This window comes from Equus caballus, chromosome 11, assembly GCF_041296265.1.
Source record: "Equus caballus isolate H_3958 breed thoroughbred chromosome 11, TB-T2T, whole genome shotgun sequence".
Taxonomy (NCBI): domain Eukaryota; kingdom Metazoa; phylum Chordata; class Mammalia; order Perissodactyla; family Equidae; genus Equus; species Equus caballus.
The window spans coordinates 11,359,395-11,383,066 of NC_091694.1; the positions used below are offsets into that span (position 1 = coordinate 11,359,395).

Sequence of the window (23,672 nt, forward strand, 5' to 3'; positions counted from 1 at the left end):
CTGCATATATATTTTATCATATAAATATTATTGCCAGTGATGTTGCTGATATGCCAATACAACTCATTTTTTTGAAGAATGCACTACACTGTCAGTAAATTCTTGAAATCAGGATATCTTACAAAAGATAAGTTTACAATTTGAAATGTATGCAGTTCTCTGATGGAAAATACATGGAGATGGCCATTCCATTTCCTATGAGCTTGATAATTTCTTGCTTCAAAAGCCCTAATTCTTTGGAGGGAAAGAGAAATTTGCTGATTTGTTGTCAAAGGTTAAGATTATCAACTACCTGATATAAAGCTGACCATTGCCCTTTAAAATATAACGGGCAGAACTGAAGCACTGCTTTTGTGCTGGCCATTGTTTGTAAATCAGACAGTTATTTCTAAAGTGCCTAGAAGCCATAGCATAAAATATCACTTCTCCTTAGAATTTTTACTAACATGTAAAGGATAATGCAGAACTTCCCTGTGTTCCCTCCTGTAAGGAAAATGGAAATTCATGTTACAGGCCCATGTGTATTATACATCTTAAAATATTTCCATCTGCTTCTGAAGTTTCCATAAGAGAATGCCAAAAAGTCTTTTACAGATTAAGAAGAGGGTAAATGGGGAGTTTCAGTGGAGCTTTTCTTAACCACATCTTCCCACCTCTCCTTGCCTGCCACCCCACACACACCTAGTAAATGTTTGGTATCATTTAGCTCTGAATAAGCTCTCTATTCACATGTGAAAGATATTAACTTTACATTTTCCATAACTTACTCTGACCACAAGAGACATTCATTCACTAAATGTCAGACTGTATATGACACAGAAGACTTTTCCCATGTTCCTCAGGACAGGATTGTATATTTGGTGAGGCCCCCACACCCTCCTGTCCCAGATCTTCCAATCTGTTGTTAGAAAATGTTGCCATTTCATGGCAATCACTATAACAGCTTAAGGATCTAAAGGGGTTATTTTTCCAGTCGTGAGGTGCGACTGCATTTCTGAACCATGGTAGAATTTGTCTTCGACATGACTCTTAAAGAATGAATTTCTTTCCCTCCTTTGAATAGGGGAATGAAAGTAGTTCACATGCTCTACAGCCACTGGTTTCAACAAGGGGGCCTGCTTTCTTACATTCCATCTGAATGGCATGGATAGAGGTGCCTACTAACAAACCCCCCAAGTTCCAAAGGATAAAGCCACCTTGCAAGGTGATAGCCCCCATCTTAGGCATTTCTTAAGGAGTTCCTGAAAGTGAACAACAAATTATGTGAGGTCTCTTCCTCCCATGCACCTTGGCCTACTCTTTGCATGTAGTGGGTGTGGGATCACCCAAGCCCTCCAACTGGGAAATAGAAATTTTTGCCGCTGCTTCAAGCCCGAGATTATGGGTTCTGGTTCCTAGTCTCTCACTGTTTCCTAGCTGAATCCACCAAGCCTCTGTTGCATCTGGCCGCTTGCACTTGCTAGCGAGTTGTGTTGCAGCCTTGCTCCCAGACCTGGTGGTCCTGCCACCAAGACTGCTCAGTTACTGGGTTGCCTCTCCCTGACCCTCAGCCCCAGAGTTTCCTTCGCTGCAATCCTTAAGTGAGATCAAGCACATAGGGACAAGTTCAGTTCACCTTGGCTGCCTACTCTTCTCTTGGGTCTCTCTTAAATTGGTCTACCAGTCTGGGTTTCTATAGATATTCCATTTCCTCGGCCCTGACCAGGACCCAAATCTCTATTCTGCCTGACTCCACTCTAAGAAAACAAGTCACTGCTTTAAAGCTGGCCCACGGCCCAGTGGCATAGAGGTTAAGTTCACATGCTCTCCTTTGCCAGACTGGGGTTTGCTGGTTTGGATCCCCGGTGTGGACCTAGCACCGCTTATCAAGCCATGCTGTGGTAGGCAGACTACAGTTAAAATAGAGGAAGATGGGCACAGATGTTAGCTCAGGGCCAATCTCCCTCAAAAAAGTAAATAAAAAATAAAGCCAGCCCAACTGCTAAAGTCCTGGTGATATGCCCCCATGTCCACTGGGATAACATCTACCCACCTAGCTGACGCCCCTCACTCCAATCCTTTGTAGAACCCCTGCAGTTTGACTGGCTAGGCCAGTCCTGGACCTCACGGAGTTTGGTCTGCAACTCTTTCCTCTGCCTTCTCTGGGCTACACAGGGTACCAAGGTCCCGGTTCAACCAGCTCCCAAAATTGGCCCATTTAAAACATTCATTACTGAGGCAATGGAAAGACTGAAAAATTATTCTCAAGAGTCAAGACAGTTAGAAAATATTTTGTTTGTTTTCATGCAAATCTAAAAGATACACAATAGAGACCAGCCCCTTCTGCAGGGAGTCGGATGTCCAGTGCCTCCACTTACTAGCTGTGTAAACTTGATCGAGTTACTGAACTTCCAGGTCTCCGTTTATTGGTTTGAAACCTCAGGAGCTTCCCAGGTGAAATCTGAAACTGGCCCCCATATACAAAGGGCAAAAAGAGATCGAAGAAAGAAGCAGACCACTCCAGATTGGTAGGTAGCAGGTTTAAGCAGCAAGGGAACTTACTTACCAGGCTTGTCTCGGATGGCTGCAAGACAAGTAGATCTTTGCACTCATCTGCCAAAATCTTAAAAGTTTATCTGGAGGCCTTAACAGGGGTCAGTCATGTATACCGTCCAGATGGTCTCCACAACACATTGCTCTCTCTAGGCTGCATCCTTGAAACGGCTCTGCCTATGAGAACAGCAGGCAGAACGTACATTTCAAGGACAGAGGAGGGGGTGAGGAGCCTCTGATTACCCAGGTCCAGCTCTCGGGTCAACTGGCGGTCATGTCTTCTCGATGACCTCCTTCAACTCTGTTTTTCCAACAGTAAAATCAGAGCACCAACAGTGCATGCCTGCTTGACATCTTGTAAGGGGTGAATGAAATAATGCCACATCATTGATGTTATTGTTATTTCAGATAGGTTTCCTTTTAAAGCAAAACGTTAAGCTTTCTTATCGACATTTTTAATATAACAAAATTACATACAACTGTTATGTACTGAAAACTTTCTACAGACAGTCCTCACTTGGCATGGTACCACGTTAACTGAAATGCGTGCATGTGGGAACTGTGTCCTCTCTTTAGGCGGTTCTACAATAATTGAGATCATGCAAAATGAGGACCGCCGTTATAGGCCAGGCACAGTGCTAGATTCTTTATTTCTTATCCTTACAATTCCCGTTCCCCCTACCCCACCCCTACTATACAGTTCTTACTGTTTTCTCTTTTCTAGGTAGGAAACTGAGTCTTAGAATGTTTAAGAAATTTTTCCTAGAGCCTAAAGCTAGCGGTCAGTAGAGCTGAAATTCAAATCCAGGACAAGATGCCATCAAAGACCAGATGCTTTCCACTGACACACGCTTGGTATTTTCCCAGAGAATAAAGTACAATAATGAAGTATATGTTTTTAAGGTCTCAATCCACATGGAATACTTTCTCAACTATTTGATAAATTGCAGAGAAATTTTTATTTAAATTATTTTTGCGTATTCAGTATTTACAATACATTCCAGCAGTCTATAGTATTTTATTATCTGTGGCCTAATCTTTGTAAAAAAACCCAGTAGGTATTGAGTCTGCCCTTTTTTCTGATGTATCTTATTTCAATATGAATGAATATCTTGAAAATTTCTTTCAGTGTACATTGGATTTGCCATTTCAAAGTTGATTACGTCACTGTTTTTATCTCCTAAAGCAGAGTTTGCAGAAGTAAAAATGGTGGTTTTATCACTTATGTGAAAAGGTGAACAAAGTGTTTAATGTAATATACAAACTAAAAATATGAACATTTGTGTTTGACATTGAGATTTGGCTCCAGTGTATACTCCTACATGTTCAGCCATCCAAAGCCAAGTATTATTGTGATACATTGAGTTAGATAGTCTAAAATACCTTCATATTTGAAATTGCCTGCTTGTCTTTCCTTTATATACATTTTCGTTTAGTTATATTTGTTGAAAAAGGATCTGATCAAAGGACCATATTAAGAAAAATTTGAGTGGTGATAATGTGGCAGACACTAGGCTAATGCTTTACAGGCTGACATTTCACTTATTTCTCACAAGCACTCTCTAAAGTAGGCTCTATTATTATTTCCATTTTAAGAAGGAGTAAATTGAAGGACAAAGAGTTTAAGACATATGTTCAAGGTCACACAGCTAGTAAGTGGTGGAGCCAGGTTTTAAACAGCCTATGTGGCTCTAGACTGGAGCCATCCTCCTTGTTTTCATACCAAGTCAAGTTCCATCTCTCGCTCACCTGCTTCACAGACACTTTTACTATTTTTGAAATAATTCTTCAACCGTTTTACTAGCATTATCAAGTCATGTTTCAACTCACATTATCCTGCGAAAGTATGTCATGAACCATGGATATTTTTGCACACAAACATAATTTTCACATAAACTAAATTAAAACTCACTGGCTCCTTAATTTCTCGGGAAATTGCTTACATAAATGAACTATTAGCAAACAGACATTACCACTTGCCCTAGGTTTGTGGCTTGAAACAGACCTAATCTATTCTTCTTTATGAGCTAATGTTTAGAGAATTGGAGCCTCTGGCAAATCGATATTTACGTTTATCTCCAGCAGTGACTCATTTGATGCCAGTGAACGAGTCTCAAGGAGAGGATAGCCCATCCAGTGATCACTATCTGACTATAAGACCAATTTAGCCACTTTGTGGTGGAGGTTGTGAATTGTTCACAAGTTTTCTAAAGCACACGATGTCACTGGCTTGACTTTCCTGGCTGCCAAATTGGAGGAGCCAAGAGAGATGGCATGCTCTTGATAAACAGTTCTGCAGCTGCTCAAAATGTCAAGTGGTTTAGCAAGTTCTTGTCTAAGAACACCTCTTTGCCTCCTAGTCTGAGGGTCACTCTAGATCCTAGGAAAACTGACTGTGCTGAGCTGAGCTGACTATTCTTATGCAAGTAGCACTAAGTTCTGAGCCTGCCTCTGCCTTTCTTTGGGGATGGAGAGCCACCACTTGTCAAGGAAGTTTCTGACTAGACTGGCAGTGCAAGGAAACTCAAGATGAGGTGCATTAAGATCCAGATAATACCAGGAAGTAACTGAATTTGGAAACAGTGGAAGCAGCATTCTTGTAGGTCATTCGCTAAGCTTCATGGTCACCATTTCTTAGCCCTCCTTCACCAGGAAGCCTACACAACGCTCTGCATTCCTAAAGCAGCATTTCATTTGGAATCTACAAAGCACTTTTATCTATAACTGGTGTAAAGATGTTCATGCATAAGGGTCATTTTTTTCCCCTTCATGATACTTATTTTTAATAATCCTGTAATGAAAAACAAAAGGAAATTGCATCTAACCAAACATTAGAGTGCCAATATATTTAAATACACTTTAATACATAAATTCCTCCATCCAATACAGATATTCAACTTTATAAATCTGATTATCACTTCCAGAGGCATCTCTTACCCGTAATGTAGGGTAAACATCAAAACAATTGCAATAGCATTTGCAATCTGACAACTGAAGCTTCAAAATTGGATGAGCTAGACTACGACTTCTCCAACTATAATGTGAATATGAATCACCTGGGGATAGTGTTGCATTCTACGTTCTTCTCTGCATTGCTAATAAGCTCCTGGGTGATGGCACTGATGCCATAGCTTTGCAAAGCAAGAGCACAGAAGGCAAATTCCAGGGTAGTGTAGAGATCTCAAAACTAGTATAGCCACATCACATCTGAAGAGGGTCTCCAGAGCTAATGCCCACTGGATGAGCGATGATTAGTTTTGTTTGCAAAGTTCTAGCTCTAGCCTCATTAAGACTTGTATGGTCTTAAATGGGTAGAGTGTCCACCAGACCAACTGGACGTTCTGCTCTTGCCTATTACCGGCATTGCATAATCATACAAAAAATTCAAAAAGTTAAAAAAAAAACAAAGAAAAAGTAACCTTTTGGTTCTTAGAGGTAGGTTCCAATTCTCTGTTCCTATGCTCTGTACTTGCTCTTCAAGTGCTTCTTGCTGATAATTTCTTTCTCTGTGGATGTTCCTGGAAGACATTCCTTATGCTCTAATTTATTCAAGAAATATATCTTTAGGACCATCAGGACATCATCATGTGGACAGGACTCAGTGGTGAAAATTCTTAATTTGGATTTATTGCCAGACAGGTCTGATCTCCTAGTTTAAGGTTGAACCTGGAGAGGAATGGGCACCACAATAATGGAAGGAGAGAGCTGGGTTGAGACAAGTAAGTGAAACCATGGCTGATGTTCAGTCCTGGGGAAAATGTTTGAGGTCCTTCAGCTCTTTAAAACTTCTCTGAGACAGTCAAGCTCATGCATAAAGATGTAGGAATAAGGATATTTATCAAAGCAATCAAAAGAAAATAATCAATTCCCACCAATAGGGGAAGCAGTTAAATATATGTGTGTGTATATATTGGAATATTAGGCAGCCATTAAAAATGATGGTGCTACCACCTTACTTGACATGATAAGATGCCTGTAATATAATTTGGAAAGCAAGGCAGGTAACAGTAGTATAATCCCATTAAGGCTGTGTATGCATGTGTATCTGTAAAAAAAAGTATGCAACAATACATTTCAAAGAATACATGAATAATTAACTCAGAATTGTGGATAATGTTTATTTTCCTGCATGTATTCTCTAAGTTTTCTTATAATGCACTATTTTTAAAATAAAAAACAAAGCTATATCCATTTGAGAGGAAAACACCTACTAAGCAAGTATTTATGAACCATGACCATCTGGGGTGGTGAGCAAGTACTAATAGGAGTTTTGTGAGTCATTAGTGTCAATGTTTAATTCTCTCCTGTGTCATTGTAATTCAAACTCTGGCTTAAGACTTTCAGGCAGCAATGGCTAACTACCCTCTACAGGATAACATCATATTCACCAAAGTGCTTTCCTTGACAAAATTGTGGATGATAAATAAATGGAACCTAATTTCATCATTAATTTTAATACATTTTGTCTACTCCCTCTTGGAAAGAAGGAATAAGTTCCACTTTTAAGTTCACAGTATATTCCAACTGTATTGGACTGACCAAGCATGGTAATTAGTCCTCAAAGATGCCCCCACCAGGAAACACACATCCCAGTATTCAGTGGAAATTACACAGTGTAATTCCTTGCAGCTTCAGCCTGGGCCTGCTGGATCACTAATTCTGGGGAAATCCAACTGTCACGGAAGAATTCCAACTACTCTGAGATGGCCAGGCTGTGAGAAGCCAAAGCCAGCCACAGAGAGAGCCACATGAAGAAGAGATGCCTTATTAGTCCCCAGATCCATCCTAATCCAACCACCCCAGCCCAGGCATGGGACGTGTGAATGCAGAAGCTCTCAATGACTCTTGCTCCAGCTACCTGCATGCAACTGCATGAGAGATGACAAGCAAGAACCACCCAGCTGAGGGGCCAGCCTAGTGGCATAGTGGTTAAGTTCATGTGTTCTGCTTCAGTGACCCAGGGTTCGCAGGTTCGAATCCTGGGTGTAGACCTACACACCACTCATCAAGCTATGCTATGGCAGTGTTCCACAGACAAAAAATAGAGGAAGATTGGCACAGATGTTAGCTCAGGGCCAATCTTCCTGACCAAAAAAAAGAAAAAAAGAATCACCTAGCTGAGCCCAGTCAGTTCACAGGACTGAGAGAAACAGTAATAAACTGTTATTTTAAGCTACTAAGTTTGGGGGTTTGCTATGTTACAGTAGACAACCAAAACACCAAGAAACAACCACAGAAAGATTTTGTTATTACCCCAATTGCCTTTCTCCATTTTCCAGTTTAATTCACAGTTTCTCACAAAATCTTGAGTAAATGGAATCATTTTGATGGGGCAAATTTGTGTCATTCAACATGAGAGGTGTGCAAGAAAAAAGGCATTATACCCATCAAAAGGAAAATACTTTAAAATCTGATATTTTAAACTATGAAAATAAGGGATGGCTCTGGAGAAGCGGATAAAATAAACTTCACGTGATGCCTGAGAATGCTGTGTCTGTTCGTGCCTTCCCCAGCCACATACCTTACCCTTACAGCAACTTAAACAAAATTTCTAATGCCAAACAAGGTGTATTGCTTAAGAAAAATGAAGGATTACAGCAATCTTACTATAGTGCAGGGGGAAAAGGACTTCAAAACCAATATAGTAGAGTCTACTGTCATTGGAAAGTCCTTTGAGTGATGCATGCAGAAGTAGGGGGAGCCCTCCACTTCAGAGTCTAACCCCTGAAATGACACATATCTAAGGTGAAATACTAGGGGCTTTTCAAGGAATCTACTCCTGGTTCAGCAACATCAATCTGTTTAAGCAATAAGCAAGAGAGAGGTGAATGTGTGCCTCTGGGTATAATTGGTGATCGCTCAAACTGTTAATGTTAGGGTCTAGCAATTCTTCTCTATAACCAGCCCTGGTAGTGGTTAAGATTCAGCACTCTCACCACTGGGGCCTGGGTTTGTTTCCCCATCAGGGAACCACACCAGTTGTCTGTCAGTTCTCATACTGTGGCAGCTGTGTGTTGCTGTGATGCTGAAAGCTATGCTACCAGTATTTCAAATACCAGCAGGGTCATCCATAGTGGACAGGTTTCAGCAGAGCTTCCTGACTAAGACAGAGTAGGAAGAAGGACCTGGCCACTCACATCTGAAAAAGTTGACCATGAAAACGCTGTGAATCGCAGCAGAGCATTGTCCGATACAGCGCCGAAAAGTGAGAGGATGGCACAAACAGACCAGGCAGGGTTCCGCTCTGCCGTACACAGGGTTGCTAGGAGTTGGAATTGACTCAGGCACTAACAACAATTCTTCTGTAAACTGGATTAAGGTGACTAGAAGTCAAATAGGTCTGGTCATCCAGTTCATAGGAGAAATCAGAGAAGCCTGTAGACCCAACTATTTACTTATATGGTCATGCGCCACATAACGACGTTTCAGCCAACAATGGACCACATACAACAGCGGTACCATAAAATTAGTACCATATAGCCTAGATGTGTAGTAGGCTACACCCTCTAGGTTTGTGTAGGGACACTCTATGATGTTTGTACAACAACGAAATTGCCTAATGACACATTTCTCAGAATGTTTCCCCATCATTAAGCGATGTATGACTGTTTCCTTCTTTCCCAGAATATCTGCACCGTGGCACTGCCTGATGGTGTACAGCAAATTTCCTAATATTATGTGTATTATATATAGGACCAGGAAAAATTTGAATGACTAATTGGCCTAATAGTTTAGTGTCAGGAACACATGAAGTCAAAAGGTCTTGGTCTTAATCTTTTCACTTAAGCCATCTGGACTCATCCCCACCACAAGCTATCTGATTTTAATAATGAAGTCTTGGCCTTCATTTCTCAGCTAGAAATACTGACTGTAACAATATTGAGTCTGAAGTTCGCTACAGATGGGATGACTTTCTAATGAGTCTTCAAGACTGCAATACTGTTGTTTTGTGATGTTTTGTTCTATTATATTTTACAAGTGGGGAAATAGAGATGGGGGAAGAAAAAGAGAATAGATCGTTCAAGCAAAGCTTTTACCTGCAGGGCTTCTGCGCATAAAAGCAGCATTTCTGGAAAAAAAAAAGGATTTCCATGAACAACTCAATTAATATACAGACTCACTGCAGTTTTTAAAATGTCTTTTATTGGTTGTACATTTTCTTACGAGATCAACACACCATTTCTTTCAAGGACACCTTGCTCCTGAATACTTATGTTACTTGTCCTAGCTATGAAAGTCATAGCAAGCACTTTGACAGAGTGAGGTGGTTGGGTGTCTTTTGCCATTATCACTGTCTTCTCTATCTTCAAATTGTTGTTTGAGTCAGTTCATAGATTGACACAACATTGAACACAACACACACGGTGTGAAGTTTTACATACACACGCACAACATCCGGAGACCAGTTACAGTGTCTGCAGCTTGTTCCTTCCTCCTCAGCAGCAGTATGAAACTGAAGAATATCCTGAGATAGGAAATCAAAGTGTAAGCTCCTCATCAACAGAGGAGTCCAAGTTTGACTTAACCTGTCAATTTCATTTTCCTTTTGAGGTGGTGAGAGGGGAGCCAGAGCGATCGCCATATGAACCATGTAACAACCACCCAGTTCAACATCTCAGCCATTTCCTTGGTCAAAACACAGATTCAAAGAACTATTTCATAGCAATCAGAACCTTATTCTTCCTTTACCGTGCTCTTGAATCAGAAAAGAGGAGGGAAATCATAAACTTAGACTTTTTACAAGATACTCTGATTGGAAAATTTCACCATAGAATGACCTATTATAAGACAAAATTACCTCCACCTTTGGCAATTATTATAATGCTTTGTTTATTTACTGATAGAGGACAATCATCCAGGTATTAAGTATGCCCCACCAATGGTATTTGCATTAAAAGATGAATTTCTCAAGAATAAGGACTTAGGACAGGTGGCTTCTCCAAATGTTAAAAGCAAAAATTACTTCTTTAAAGCCACATTATCCCTCAAATCAGTACATTTCTGATAACTCTATTAAAACTCAACCTACATCAGCACCAATACTTGCGTCCACCCCAAGTCCTGCACATTAGCTATTTCCTTCGTTTCAGAATTTTGAGATAAAATCACCAGTTACAATAAGCAGTAGTTCAAAAGAAAAACAAAAAACAATGCACACAACCTAGATAACAGGAAAGCTCGGCTAAAATGAAAATGCACGAGGGCCACCAGAGCCAATACAGCAAAGACAACAAAAGGCACACTTCTCCACAAAACAGGTATTTTTAAATACAATCCTGAACCCTGACTGAAGTTATCAATTAATGTTCATAACTTCCCTTTCCCCATAGAATGATGAAGAATGTTTCCACCTTAAGAAAGCTGTCCCACACATTTCCATATAGAAAACACTAAGTATATACCCCTAACTCCTTTCCTTCTGCAGCTCACAGCAAAAAGTTCCGAGGGCCAGAACATAAATTTAACATTTACCTCAAAGGCACGGAAACATTCCACCCACATCCTTCAGAGGTCTTTACTTTATGAACTTGTAATGAATTCCATACTCTATAGTTCAGCCTGCCTCATTCATAAAGAAAAAGTCTCCCAATAGATAAAGAAGAGATGATTTCCACCAGGGAAAGCTAGCAGCACACTATACAAAGATGAGGGAGTCAGTTGATGAGGAGATCCACAAAACGGCAGTCATTCTTCTATTTCAAACTCTCCAGAGACAGTGTGGAAGATGGGTTTGGAAAGATAGGGTGCACAACCTCTCCGATCTCCTTTCAGAATATTTCAGGTACCAGAAAAAGATAGCATGGCCTCCTAAATAGCATATGGAATTACTTCATTCTAGCATGAAGGGATTGTAAAGACCAGGCATGGTTCCACTTGCCCCAACAGCTGTCTTTACAATAAACATGGCTAAAAACAAATCTGGGGTGTAACATAGGAAAATGATCAATCACACATACAGTCAGCCCTCCGTTCCACAGATGCGGAACCCGCGATAGGAAGGGCTGACTAAGGGACTTGAGCATCTGCAGGGGTCCTGGAACCAAGTAGCTTTTTTTCCTTACAAAGACCAGATTAATAAGTGGAAGCAGCATTTTCAGCAATGAAACTGAAGCACAAAGGACGCTGGGAAAACCCACCTATTTTACTAAAATTCTTGTAAAGTTCAATTCCACATAGAAGTTATATCTAGCATCTCATCAAAATTTTCACAAAATATATAGAAAAATGTTCATGTATTTAAATAAGGAATTTGAATTACATCCCTAATACTTCTTTCAGCTTAAAAGGAGCCAATGCAATGATTCTACATAGTAGGAAATACGTCCAACTGTGGAAGTCAACCATATAAAGAAAACACTTTACCTCTAAAAATACCTGCTATTTTATTAAAACATCATCTCATCATCTCAGTTCATATAGAAAATCACTCCTCTAAGAAAATAAATTTGTGACTAAAGAATAAATCAAATACAGGGGTAATATGACAGATAAATTGTCTGAATTTTCTTAATCGCATCTCCTGGGGTGGCTTTTACACAGAGATTGGCTGAGAACTCTACAAATTGTTGCCAAATGTAATTTTTTGACACATAAAGTGTTCTAAAATGGCTGCTGTGAAATCCCAGCTGTTGAATTTGGTTTAGCGGCAAACAAACCACTATCAGAATTCACCACAGACTCTTTATTTGTGTGTAGAAGGCACCTGATATGATTCAGCTGATGTCGAAGCATTCTCTCACGAAATACACCAGCACAGTTCTCAGCTACCAACTAGTGGTTCAGCTTCCAATTAGCTGCTTCAGCTGAACCAGCTTCCCACTACCTTTCTCCACCTGTAACCCTTGTAAAATCCAGCAATGTAACTCTGTTAGCTTGAGTCTCAGATCTACCCTTCTCTGTGCCAAAATTGTCCAAAAAGCTTTACTTTTCCTACACGTCAAAAATTACAACTTCTGCCTCTGCAAATGTTGAAATTTAGAAATTCCACTGCCCATCAAGAGCCTACTCAGGCCACTCCTTGTCACTGAAATCAGGTTATTCTCAACCACTTTAGAAAAATAACCAATTTAAGAATATATATTTATGGCCATCACATAATGATTTTCGCATTTTCTTTCATATGATTCATGCTTAAAAAATAAAGTAAATGGCCCTCTCTTCTTGTCCTTCTGCCTCCAAGCCCCGTTGGCATAGTCCATACAGCAAAAGCCAGGGACTCACAGACATTGCTGGCTAGAAAATTTCCCAGATTCTTGGGCTGTTTAGGGTCCTCAAGTTGTCATTTCATCCAAAGTTCCCAAGCCTTTAACAGTCACAGGGACTTCTTGTTAAAGGGAACAATATTGGTGGCCAAATATCCTAATTGGAGGTTGATAGGGTTTCAGATGGGCAAGGTTGACCTTCATCACACTCTCCTCCCTTTCCCTTCACAAGAGACCCCCAGGGGCACCGCTGAACCTAGTCTGGAAACCACTTCTGTACCCTCAACTCACCTCCCCAAGTATTGAACATACACTAGGACAGACAACTTGAGATCAGAAGAAAAGAAAAGAAAACAACTACTTCTTCCACACAATTCACTGCTTCTGAAAATTCAAACTAGCTTTGAGTGTTGTTTTAAAATCATAAATTCTAGCTCTTCTGGTGAAGATTTGTAGTGTGTTTCTACGAACATTTAAAGTTCTCTGTGGAATTGTGGGAAAACTATGCTCGTCAGGCAACCTTTGGTGTCTACCTTTCTTAAAAACATCCGTCACCAGAACTAAAGGTTAAGGGGCTCAATTTTGGATTCATTTTTCTTTACCCAGAACGTAGCTGATGGATGGGTTGTATACTCTCAAAATGCTTTATCCCTCCTCTAATCATCTACCTTTTTACTGGGTGCCATCAGTTTAAAATGGTAACTCTGAAGAATCAATCACACTAGGAAAACATCAGAAAATTTTCTGATATCCAAACCAATGCCACTCCCTGAATCCTCTTATAGTTTAGTATTTTTAAGAGAAAAAAATAATAATAAAGGTTTGGCTTTCTGATGGGTTCTTCACAAGAGATTATTTTTACAGTAACACTGAAAATAAGTTAAGGACTCTGTCTGCCAGCTTCTTTTATCAGCTTGCCCTTCCATGGAGTTCTTAGTTTAGCACTGCTCTTTGCATTTGTCTTTTCTCCCAGCCCCTAAACATGATTTCTTATCACTGTTCAGCCTTAAACTTCAAAAAGTCCGATGAAAATCCCCTAAGGCAGTGGCTTGACACGCTTTGTTGAAACAGCTTGCAGACTCCAATACAAACGTTGGTAGTGATCGAATGATGCTAACTGCTCATTTCTGGCCACAACAGAATATTACTTAAGGGGAACAGATACCCCACCCAGCTGCTCTTCTTTAAAGGCCAAATAGAAGTTCTTATAATAAGGTCTTATATCTTTAATGAGGGTTTTGCTAAAAGCTCTCTTAGATATCCCTGACATTTTCAAGATTTGGGAACAACAGAGTCCATTTAGGTGGACCGATGCAAAATCGTTGATTCTGAGTTTGGAGATATGAAAATGGTTGGATCAGTTCCTTTCTACAAAAGTGTCAAATCAGCCCAGGTCATCCGTGACCAGAAGAAAAATAACAAGCAAATGCAATCAAGAAAAACAGAAAAGACTGCGATGGCCTGGTCGAAGCCACAGGCTCTAGGGAGCACTTAGGAAGTTCTGTTTCCTATATTAAAACACCAGTAAGCGCCTAAACTTTCCCGTGTTTTCCCTGAACTCAATTTCCAAGTCATGGGAGCATTAGGCTCATTCCTCGAAAAGAGACCCTGAATCCCAGAAATGCAAATGTAACCTGGGGAAAACCCATGCATGTCGAGATTAACTGCCCACAAAGAAATCTGTCCACACTGACAACTCTAAGAAAGAAATACAATGCAAATCTCCCAAAACCTAACTGTAAACTCCCAAGAATAAAGGGCTCAAAGTCCTAGTTCAAATGACAGCACAAGTGATGTCAAGATACTGACAGTCCCAGGGAACTGGGCTGAATATTTTAAAATTCCATTAACACGTGTTTGTGTTACGAGGTGATATTGGTTTCTTTTAAAAAAAAAAAAATCCCTACTACGAAGTCCTTGACCTTGCTTTGTGTTTCTAGGTAGGCCCAGTCCGTCCTCTTCATCTCAGATAGGAAAGAGGCTTTTTGAGAAATTTTGCTTGACAAAGGAGTTTGGCTCGGGAACTGAAAAGATAAACCTCAACTTAAGTCTTGAATCCAAACGACTCCATCAGAAAACATGCGATGGTAGGATTATATTTACATAGCTGTAAACAGTGACTCTCTAAACCTCAGAAAAATGACACATCTTCTTTGCAGACACCAGGAACAGGTGGTAAGTGATGTATTTGGTGGCAATGTGCTTCCCCCAGAAGGATAATTTCATTTTGAAGGCTCTGGAATTCAGGTTTTGTTTCCCTAGGTGAAGAGAAAACATACTTTTAGGTAAATTGCCAAATCAAATACTTAAATATGTCCTCCTAAGGAGTTTCCGAGCATCATCCTAAGTGTAACTAATGTTTGCCTGATGATGCAACAGGAAATAAAATGTTTCTGAATAGTAAAGAGACTATAGCCTTAAGTAAGACGTGTTGTGCTGCTCTGGAAGAAGAAAGTAGAGATAGATTAGGTAAGAGGCAGACAGTTAGGTGTACAGCAAGAAGGGTGCAGGTCCTGATAGAACGCAAAGCAAATTATTCTGGTCCCATAGGGAAGGCAGAGCTTTCATTAGAGGCTTTGGGGCCCAGGAATCCAGCCAGGGCTGGCAACCCAAGATAATCACATCAGAAAATAGGGCTTTTGCATAGGCCCCTTAAAACAGAAATTTCCTGATGATTAAAAAAGGAGTTAAGGGGGCCGGCCCGGTGGCGCAGGGGTTGAGTTCACACATTCCGCTTCAGTGGCCCCGGGTTCGCTAGTTAGGATCCTGGGTGCGGACATGGCACCGCTTGGCAAGCCATGCTGTAGCAGGCGTCCCACGTATAAAGTAGAGGAAGATGGGCATGGATGTTAGCTCAGAGCCAGTCTTCCTCAGCAAAAAGAGGAGGATTGGCAGCAGTTAGCTCAGGGCTAATCTTCCTCAAAAAAAAAAAAGAGTTAAGATAAAGCAGCCTCCTCTCTCCAGGTCCAGGGACAGGACTCAAGGGGTAAGCCTGTCTCCTGTCACAGTGAGAGCTGGGAGCTCTAAATCCACCTGAGACCCAGTATTTTGACCCAAAACTATTCTTTCTTACTTTCTTAAAAGATGGCCAAATAGATGAGGTGGATGCATTGGAAGATGTTAAGAATTCTATCTGCCTTCTACTTCTGAGGTAAGTATGGCCTCCCAAATTCTCAAATCCTAATACAGTCCTGGCGAAAAGGAATACCCAAGGATTAGTGTCTGGGTTCATGATTCTCCTTGTATGTGAATCACACTACAAACAAAATGCAAAGATAAGAGATAAGAATGTAGTTAATGTCTAAGAGAAGGGTGCCTTTTATTTCCAAGTTGAAGGAACTTATGTTGGTTACTTCATAGAAATAGAAAAAGCAGGTACTCGATTTAATCTGAAGAAAACTGCCCCAGTGGCTTCCAGAGCAAGGAATACTTACCTGAAGAAAATAAAAAGCAATTTTCAAGAGACTGAGCAGTCCCCATCCTTTCCAAATTCATTTTCCTATGTCCATCTTCCTAATCTACCTCAACAGCAGTTGAGCTAAACACTAACTAAATAGAAGAACTCTACACACATAGTTAATCAACTGGAGTTTCCTATTTGCTGGTCTAAGGACAGGTGTTGGCAAACCGTGGCCTGTGGGCCAAATCTGGTCCACTGTCTGATTTTGTAAACAAAATTTCATTGGAACATGCCCATCATGCTTACTCATTTACATACTGTTTATGGATGCTTTCATGCTAAAACAGCAGACTTGTGTAGCTGCCACAGATACTATATGGAACACCACGCCAAAAATATGCACTATCTGGCCCTTTATAGAAAAAGTTCGCCAATGCGTGGTCTAGAATGTCACAGTTCACAGTCTACAGAGCAGAGGTTATTGATCGTATGGGGTCTAGAAACTGCACTTCTCCTCCCACTCCCCTTCAGCGAAAAATGTTTGCAAAATTATGTGTTCCATGTAAAATGTGCATTTTCCTAGGGAAAAGGTCCTAGCTTTCAACAGGTTCCCAAAGGAATCCAGATACCCCAATTAAAGCCAAAGAAAACCAAATAGTATCTTTAGCTGCCAGCACATTTAATAGTGCTAAACACACACACACACACACACACACACTCCCCTAGATAAGAGGAACATGAACCTTCTAGAATAAAATATCTTTTTTCTATTCTATCAGGTTTCTTAGCTTCCTCTTCCTAGATTATACTCTGGCATTTTTCCAATCAAAGATATAAATTTTCAGGGTGTACAATTAAAAACCCTACCTTGCCCTTGCTAATTCAATAAAAAAGGAAGATTCCTTAAGCCAGCAAATCTCCATTTGAGTCACAGATAGACATTAAGAAGGCAAAATTCGCAGCACAACAGAGGTTTAACTCATTTTACTAGATCTGAACACCAGCTCCAGTGAATTTTATGGATATATGAACCCTACCTTTGAGGTCAGAAGGAGTTACATAGCCAAAAAAGCATCAGGGTTGGAAATTAGGAACTAGGCATCCGTTGCACTTTCAGGTCAAAGCTCAAGTGCTTTGTTAAACACCTTTAGGAGAAACAGTAGTTTCTCTGAGCAGAACTGATGAAACCCCTTGGTCAACAAAAGCATTTTTAGTGTTAAACTATGAAAAAGTTGTCCCCTCTTTGCTTCTTATGTGATTATATTCCAAAGATACGAAGCCAAGTGCAGTTGGAGAAACCAGGAGCCCCTTTAGTCTCAGTGCCAGCCTCCTCTAATGCTGAGGCTAATGAGTATTTCATTTTCTAGATTACGACATCTGGCACTGCTAGACTCATGAATAGCAAAGGAGGGTAGGACCTCAATTAAGAAGCTAATCGAGCAGAGGAGAGCAAAAAAATAATGATGATGAAACACAAAGAGTGAAGTAATAGAGAGGATTAAGTGGCCAAGAATTCCATTTTGAGGGTCACCGACTGTAGACAGTACAAACATCAGTATACAGATATCTATGCTCCCCAAACTGTGTGCTGAGACATCCTGAGATGCCCCAGCACACACAGCAAACTCACGGGGGCACTGCAAGATATGGTAAACATCTGAGGGAAACACAGCAACATCTGCAGGACCTTGCGCAACCTACTACTATTAAGTTGTTTGGACCTAATTACTTAATAAATGGAACTGTTAACTATTTTCTTTGGCCTAGGTCACCGTGAAGAAAATTACAAAGACAACCAATGGTGCCATGAACAGAGAAAGTTTGGGAATCTCTCGCATATACATTTTTTTGTTAGGCTTGGAGGCTATACAGGATCTGTAAAACACAAACAATTTTGAGCTATACCCACATACACTCATTCTCAGATGGCTTAATCAACATAGAAGCTGCTTATTTAACCAGGTCATTCTGACTATGTCAGTGTGACCAAACACAGTCTTTAAAATATACACTCCTCCATGGCCTTCAATCACGGGTAATAGATGAGTGCCATGCGTGAAATCGACGACTATCTGACTGATATTTTATCATCAAGTATACACATCTATGTGAGTTCTCTCCCCTTGAAAGTCACCATTTTGGGAGGTTCTACGCTTATTCCAGGAAGGCTGACTTTGCTTAAAAACAAATGCACGCTTTTTTGGGAAATCTACATTTCAAATTAGCTTCAGAGCCCATGATACGGTCTTTCAAAAAGATTCGGTGATGGTAAAACTTCAGCTCTGAGGGCAGATCTGAATTCCAAAAATTGTCAAGCATAACTTGTTGCTAAGTCTGATAAACAAGACAACTAAACCAAAGAGGGAAATACCTGGTAAGGATTTTTGTAAAAACAAAACAAAACAAACAAACAACTAAGGAGTAATTATGAAATGATGATTCTGCATGTTAAATATATGGGGGAGGAAATGGATTCTGAAGCCTTTGCTGAAAGAGAAGTGGCAAAAATACCTTAGTAGCATTATTCATACAAATATATAGTCTTTCAAGGTGGCTACTCTGAAGGGCAACACTCATTAATAAGGACATATATACAGCAATTGTCTTAAAAGTCATTCACATTATCTTTTTGGCACACCTTTGAAATCAACAATATATAGAGAGAGATGGATATTTTTATAAACATAAAGATAATTTATAATATGGACAATTATATGATAAATCAAATACATTTGGAAAAAAGAGCATCGTCTCTTTTGTAGAGATATGCTGACTTTCTAATACATTGATAGATATAGGCAGGGCTCATATTCAGATGGTCTGCATGCTGGTAGCACATGAAATATTTTGAGTATCATCCCTGGATATGGATGTTTTTCTTCTCTCTCTCTCTCTCTCTCTCTACACACATACACACACACACACATCCACATCCATATATATATATATACATACATATATATGCATGTATGTACAAGAGACTCCCAACTTATATCAACTTAAATATAGTTTATGAATCTCTATATTTATTTTAAAATTAATTGTTTAGAACTCATAACACAGTTCTCAAAAAAAAAAAAACCACATTCTAAAATTTAGACTCATAAGGCTATCAAGCCATTCAGTACAGAAGACATCTAGTCACCATGTAGTACATTGTTTCTATAGGGAAAAGGTATTGCAAATTTCAAATTAGTATTCCAGGAACATATACTCTCTGATAGTGGCAAAGATGTCCCCATTGATGAGGACACGGAAAGAAGTGAGAGCTCTTGATGCTCTCTACAGTCACCGCAAATGTTGAAGAGAAGGTCATTTTAAATCAATCTCTCTTTAGGAGGTACTAGACCAATGTTCTCAACCCTGCTGCGCTTCAGAATCACATGAGCAGCTTGTAAAAAACAGCAATTCTCAGGGCCCAGCCTGGAAGAATTTCTGGGACCTTGGCATTGACGGGTTCACAAGCTTCCAGTAATTCCAACGTGCACCAGGGTTGAGAACCACTGACAAACTCCTTCTCTACCTCAACATGATTGTCTTGCAAATTCAGGCCCTGGAGAGGAGTACACACAAGAAACACACTTGGGTAAGAATATTTCAAAGAAGAAACCACATTGAACAACAGCTATGAATAATCTGACTCAGACCAGAAAGATGTTTTGCTCTACACATTTGACCAAAAGCTGCAACGCAATGACCTCGGATGTTTTTCTTCTACCTTCTTTTCTCACAAGATGGATGAATCACGCAAGGAATACAGTTGTGATTTTTTTCTTTCAGTCTCAAAGAGAGAAACTTTCAGATTTAGGAAGGTGGGTGGGAAAATGAATGGCTATAATCACTAGGATAATACTCCTTTTCTGGCAGGAGAAAGATGAGGACAGAGGGAGCTTCAAAGCGATGAAACTGACATTTAATCAAACAGGTAGGTCTTAGAACCGAATATGAAGAAGTGTATGGAGATGCCATACTCACTCTGGGCAACTGCTAGGAGCTAGAGGTCAAGAACAAGGAGAAAATGCAAACAGAGAAAAATACATGATTGCACTTCAAAATCTAAAAGGGGAAGAAGCGGAGGATTCAAGGGAGCGATCCTCTCTCCTTATTTGTGAACTTCAGGCAAGGAAACAAACAGAGTGTGTTCTTTTCCTCTTTTTTTAATCAAAATCCTCTGTCCTTGTACTGCAGGAGTAGCCTTGTATTAACACAATGTCCAAAAGTGGTATTTCCTGGTTGTTATCAGTCTGTATTTTCCCTGTGGATCACTTCACTCCTTGATCTTCAAGAAAGTGAAAGCCCCAAATCAGAAAACCCATGGGTGTATTTGGCCACGAGAAAGAGCTTTTGTGGCTTAGTCAACCTGCGGGGAATCCACAATGGAGCTAGCCTCCTGTCGTGAGCTAGCTACTGCATGCTGCTGAAGAAAGATGTGGCCTCAACTCAATCTGCGGAAATTTCGCAATCTATTCCCAGGAATTAATTCAACCCTCCCCATTATCTCCTCTCCTTATCAAAGAACTACTAACCGCCTTTAATTTTTTTCTATTGCAGCCCCTCCATTAATAGTAAGGCTTCGTCTCTGAACAAGAAAACAAAACCAAAAAAAAGTAGAGCATGTTAATTACAAAGGAAATCCTTGGGGCTTTCACCTGGTAGGAGGGGCAAAAGCTGAAGGCACCACTTCTCTGTGTGATTTGACACGATATTTCCCCTCGGGACTAACAAATGTCCTCCTTACTAAATATAGATGTTCACAGAAGCCACTTGGCAGAACTTGTGACTTACCAAATACACACACATACACACACACAGATAGAAAGATAGACAAATGATACAAAATCACACCACAAATCACATTCCATTAATACTATACCACAAACATCAAGAGAACCAAATCTGTGACTCTTTGAGCTGTGATAAAAGTGATTTTGTTTTTCAAAGTTGGGAAAAGAGTATGACCAGGTTATCTTGCCACTTTACCTAAAATATGTAGTTATTACCCAGGACTGAATAGATATTTGGGAACATGGCAGAAGCCACAACAACTGGAACAGATATTTCATAAGAAGAGCTCCTTGTTGATATTTTTATAATACTCTTAAAGATGCATCTTAAATAATTTCTTCTGGACCATAGACAAGATTGAACTTAAAAAATAAAAGCCCTATAAATATTGCCAACCCAACCTTGTCTTTTACATCTCCCTCCTTGCATAAAATGGAATCTTTTCAACCGAGTGCTTAAATATAAATATTAAAATAATCAGTGGGACAAACTACAAATCTACTTACAATTTCATCACTACTGTAGCACCTTTTTACCAGGGCCAATGTATTCATTTTGTAAAGAACAAGAGAAGTCTGAGAAGCTTAAGGACTCATATGACACATCATTAAATATTTAATCACCTTTTTAAGTCCTAAGCTTTTATCATATTTCATCCATCTAGACAGTTCATTCTATACTATAGATTCCAAGTCCCCCTTTGGAGGGGAAAGAAAAAATGGGGAGAAAAAAATGTTCTGAAAGGCAGGGTTAAATTATCTCAAAGATGAGTTTCTATTGGCGCTTTAGTGAACGTGCTTCACCCAATACACCCACCAATCCACAGGAGGGTCAACCGATTGAGTCCATTGTTTTTAGTCTCCAAGAATCAGTTTTACAAAAGATGCCACGTCTGTTGCTTTGGATTCGTGTAGGGTGAAAAATGGATGTTGCTAGGAAAGAAAAGAGAAACACCTGGTATGAATATTTGTCACTGACAATATAAGAGATTAGCAAATTAATAGACCTGTTTAGTAAACAAATTAAGTTCCCTGATCAAGGCTAAAGCAGACTCTTCCTACCCCTTCCCAAATCAAGTGCACACTTAGTGATGCAAGCTTTTTACAGGTATCTCAGTTGCCACTCCTCCCATTTTGACACCTGCTTCCACCACAGAGTAACTATTGCTTTAAAATATATATATGTAATTAGGCTATATAAATCCCATCTAAGCTAAAATACAAAGACTAGCAAAGACAGTCCAAAGCTTTGATTTACAAATAACCCTGTCCTCTACAAAGTAATTTTAGACTAAGTCAGTACCTACAGGTATCTCCACCTTAGGAAAGTGTTAGGCCACTTTGCCTAAGGCGAACTTTTGGAAGGCAGAGAATATCCTTTGCCTTAAGCTATTTCAGCCTACAAAAGGTTACATAGGAAGACTCTACTTTTGGATAGCGGGGGACACCAGTAAAATAACTAGAAATGTCATATATTTATGCACATTCATTTCTCAGGAAATGGGCAGTAGAATGAGAAACCAATTTTGTGGAATAGTAAATGGGCAAGACATTGCTTGCCCTTGACATTGAAGAGCTGGTTTGGACTGAGACAGTTAACAAAGCCATTTTCTAAACCACATCTACAGCCACGAGTTATACTTATGTCTCTCTTGCTGAAGAGTTGATCCATTTGGAAAATAATGTAGACTGCCAAACTCTAGGTATGTGTGGAGAAAATTCAACTTGGAGATTAAAGATTGAAAAGCAAAACATGATCTCTATTCACGCAGCTCAGATTAAGTAAACTTACAGAAACATCAAGTCTAGCACTTTGCTGGAGAATAGGGATAAGGGAGGCCACACATTTCAGAACAGTTCTGAAGGAAATGAAGCCATTTTCTCTGCTCCAGAACAATCCTCCCTGAATTGCTCAATTTTGTTATAATAAGTGCCCAGCTGTCACACTGGAACCTTACACCCCTAATTAGAAGGAGATACATCAGATACGTCATGATCCACTGTTCTCACAGTGGAAATAGAATCAACCAAACAACCAAAAAGGACAATTTCTTCAGGTGGAACCTAGTGCCATGTACCCCCCACCACACACACACACACACACACCCCTAGCACAGCTACCTCGCTGATTGTCTGGTGGTATTATTTTCAATGACTGGTTGAGCAGCTAAATATGAGCATTTTTGCATGCAGACATGTAGATGACTCACTCTGTTTCCCCTGACTTTGGGATTTTAATTTACAACCTTCATGTTGTCTAGCTGTAGGTTTTCTATTTGTTTTAAACCTGACAGCAAAGGGCTGGATGAGTCAGCTCTGTGGGGAACTGAATGCCCACCCAAGGAAGTTTTAGGAAACAATGCAAATGGGAAGGGAACAAAGAAATAAAACCCAAAAGAAGGTAGGTGGTCACTGTTAACTATCATGATTCAGAAAATGGAAAAGAGGTTTCCTGCTTTTCCCCATCTGAAGATACAGGTTGAGTGTTGGCTCAGAGCCTCACACCCACTGTATTAACTGAAGCTCTAGATGCCAGGTCCTTCATCCTGAGATCTTTGGACAAATAAATAACAGCATTACTTTTGATTACTAACCACTTAGCACACTTACTAAGTGCTTCACCATCATGCTTATTAGCTTTCCCACATCCTCTTGACATTTGGAGATCTTTTAATGTACTTAAAAGCTTTTACTATCAAAACAAGACACGTCAAACCTCAGACTGTCTCAGTGACTGCTTCCAATGCCTGCCAG

General features: G+C 39.9%; 1 protein-coding gene across 3 annotated transcripts in view; it reads right to left on the reverse strand.

Annotated features, from left to right (window-relative positions):
- Positions 1–9,653: 9,653 nt before the first annotated feature.
- The window catches only part of MAP2K6 (mitogen-activated protein kinase kinase 6), a 116,939-nt gene continuing 102,920 nt past the window's right edge, over positions 9,654–23,672 (reverse strand). For all 3 annotated transcript variants that reach the window (XM_001498752.7, XM_005597237.4, XM_070226969.1), the window contains exons 12-13: positions 21,736–21,851; positions 9,654–14,992 (exon numbers count right to left, since the gene is read on the reverse strand). In XM_001498752.7, the coding sequence (XP_001498802.1) occupies positions 21,774–21,851 (78 nt within the window). In that variant the 3' untranslated portion in view covers positions 9,654–14,992; positions 21,736–21,773. The remainder of the gene's footprint in view (positions 14,993–21,735; positions 21,852–23,672) is intronic.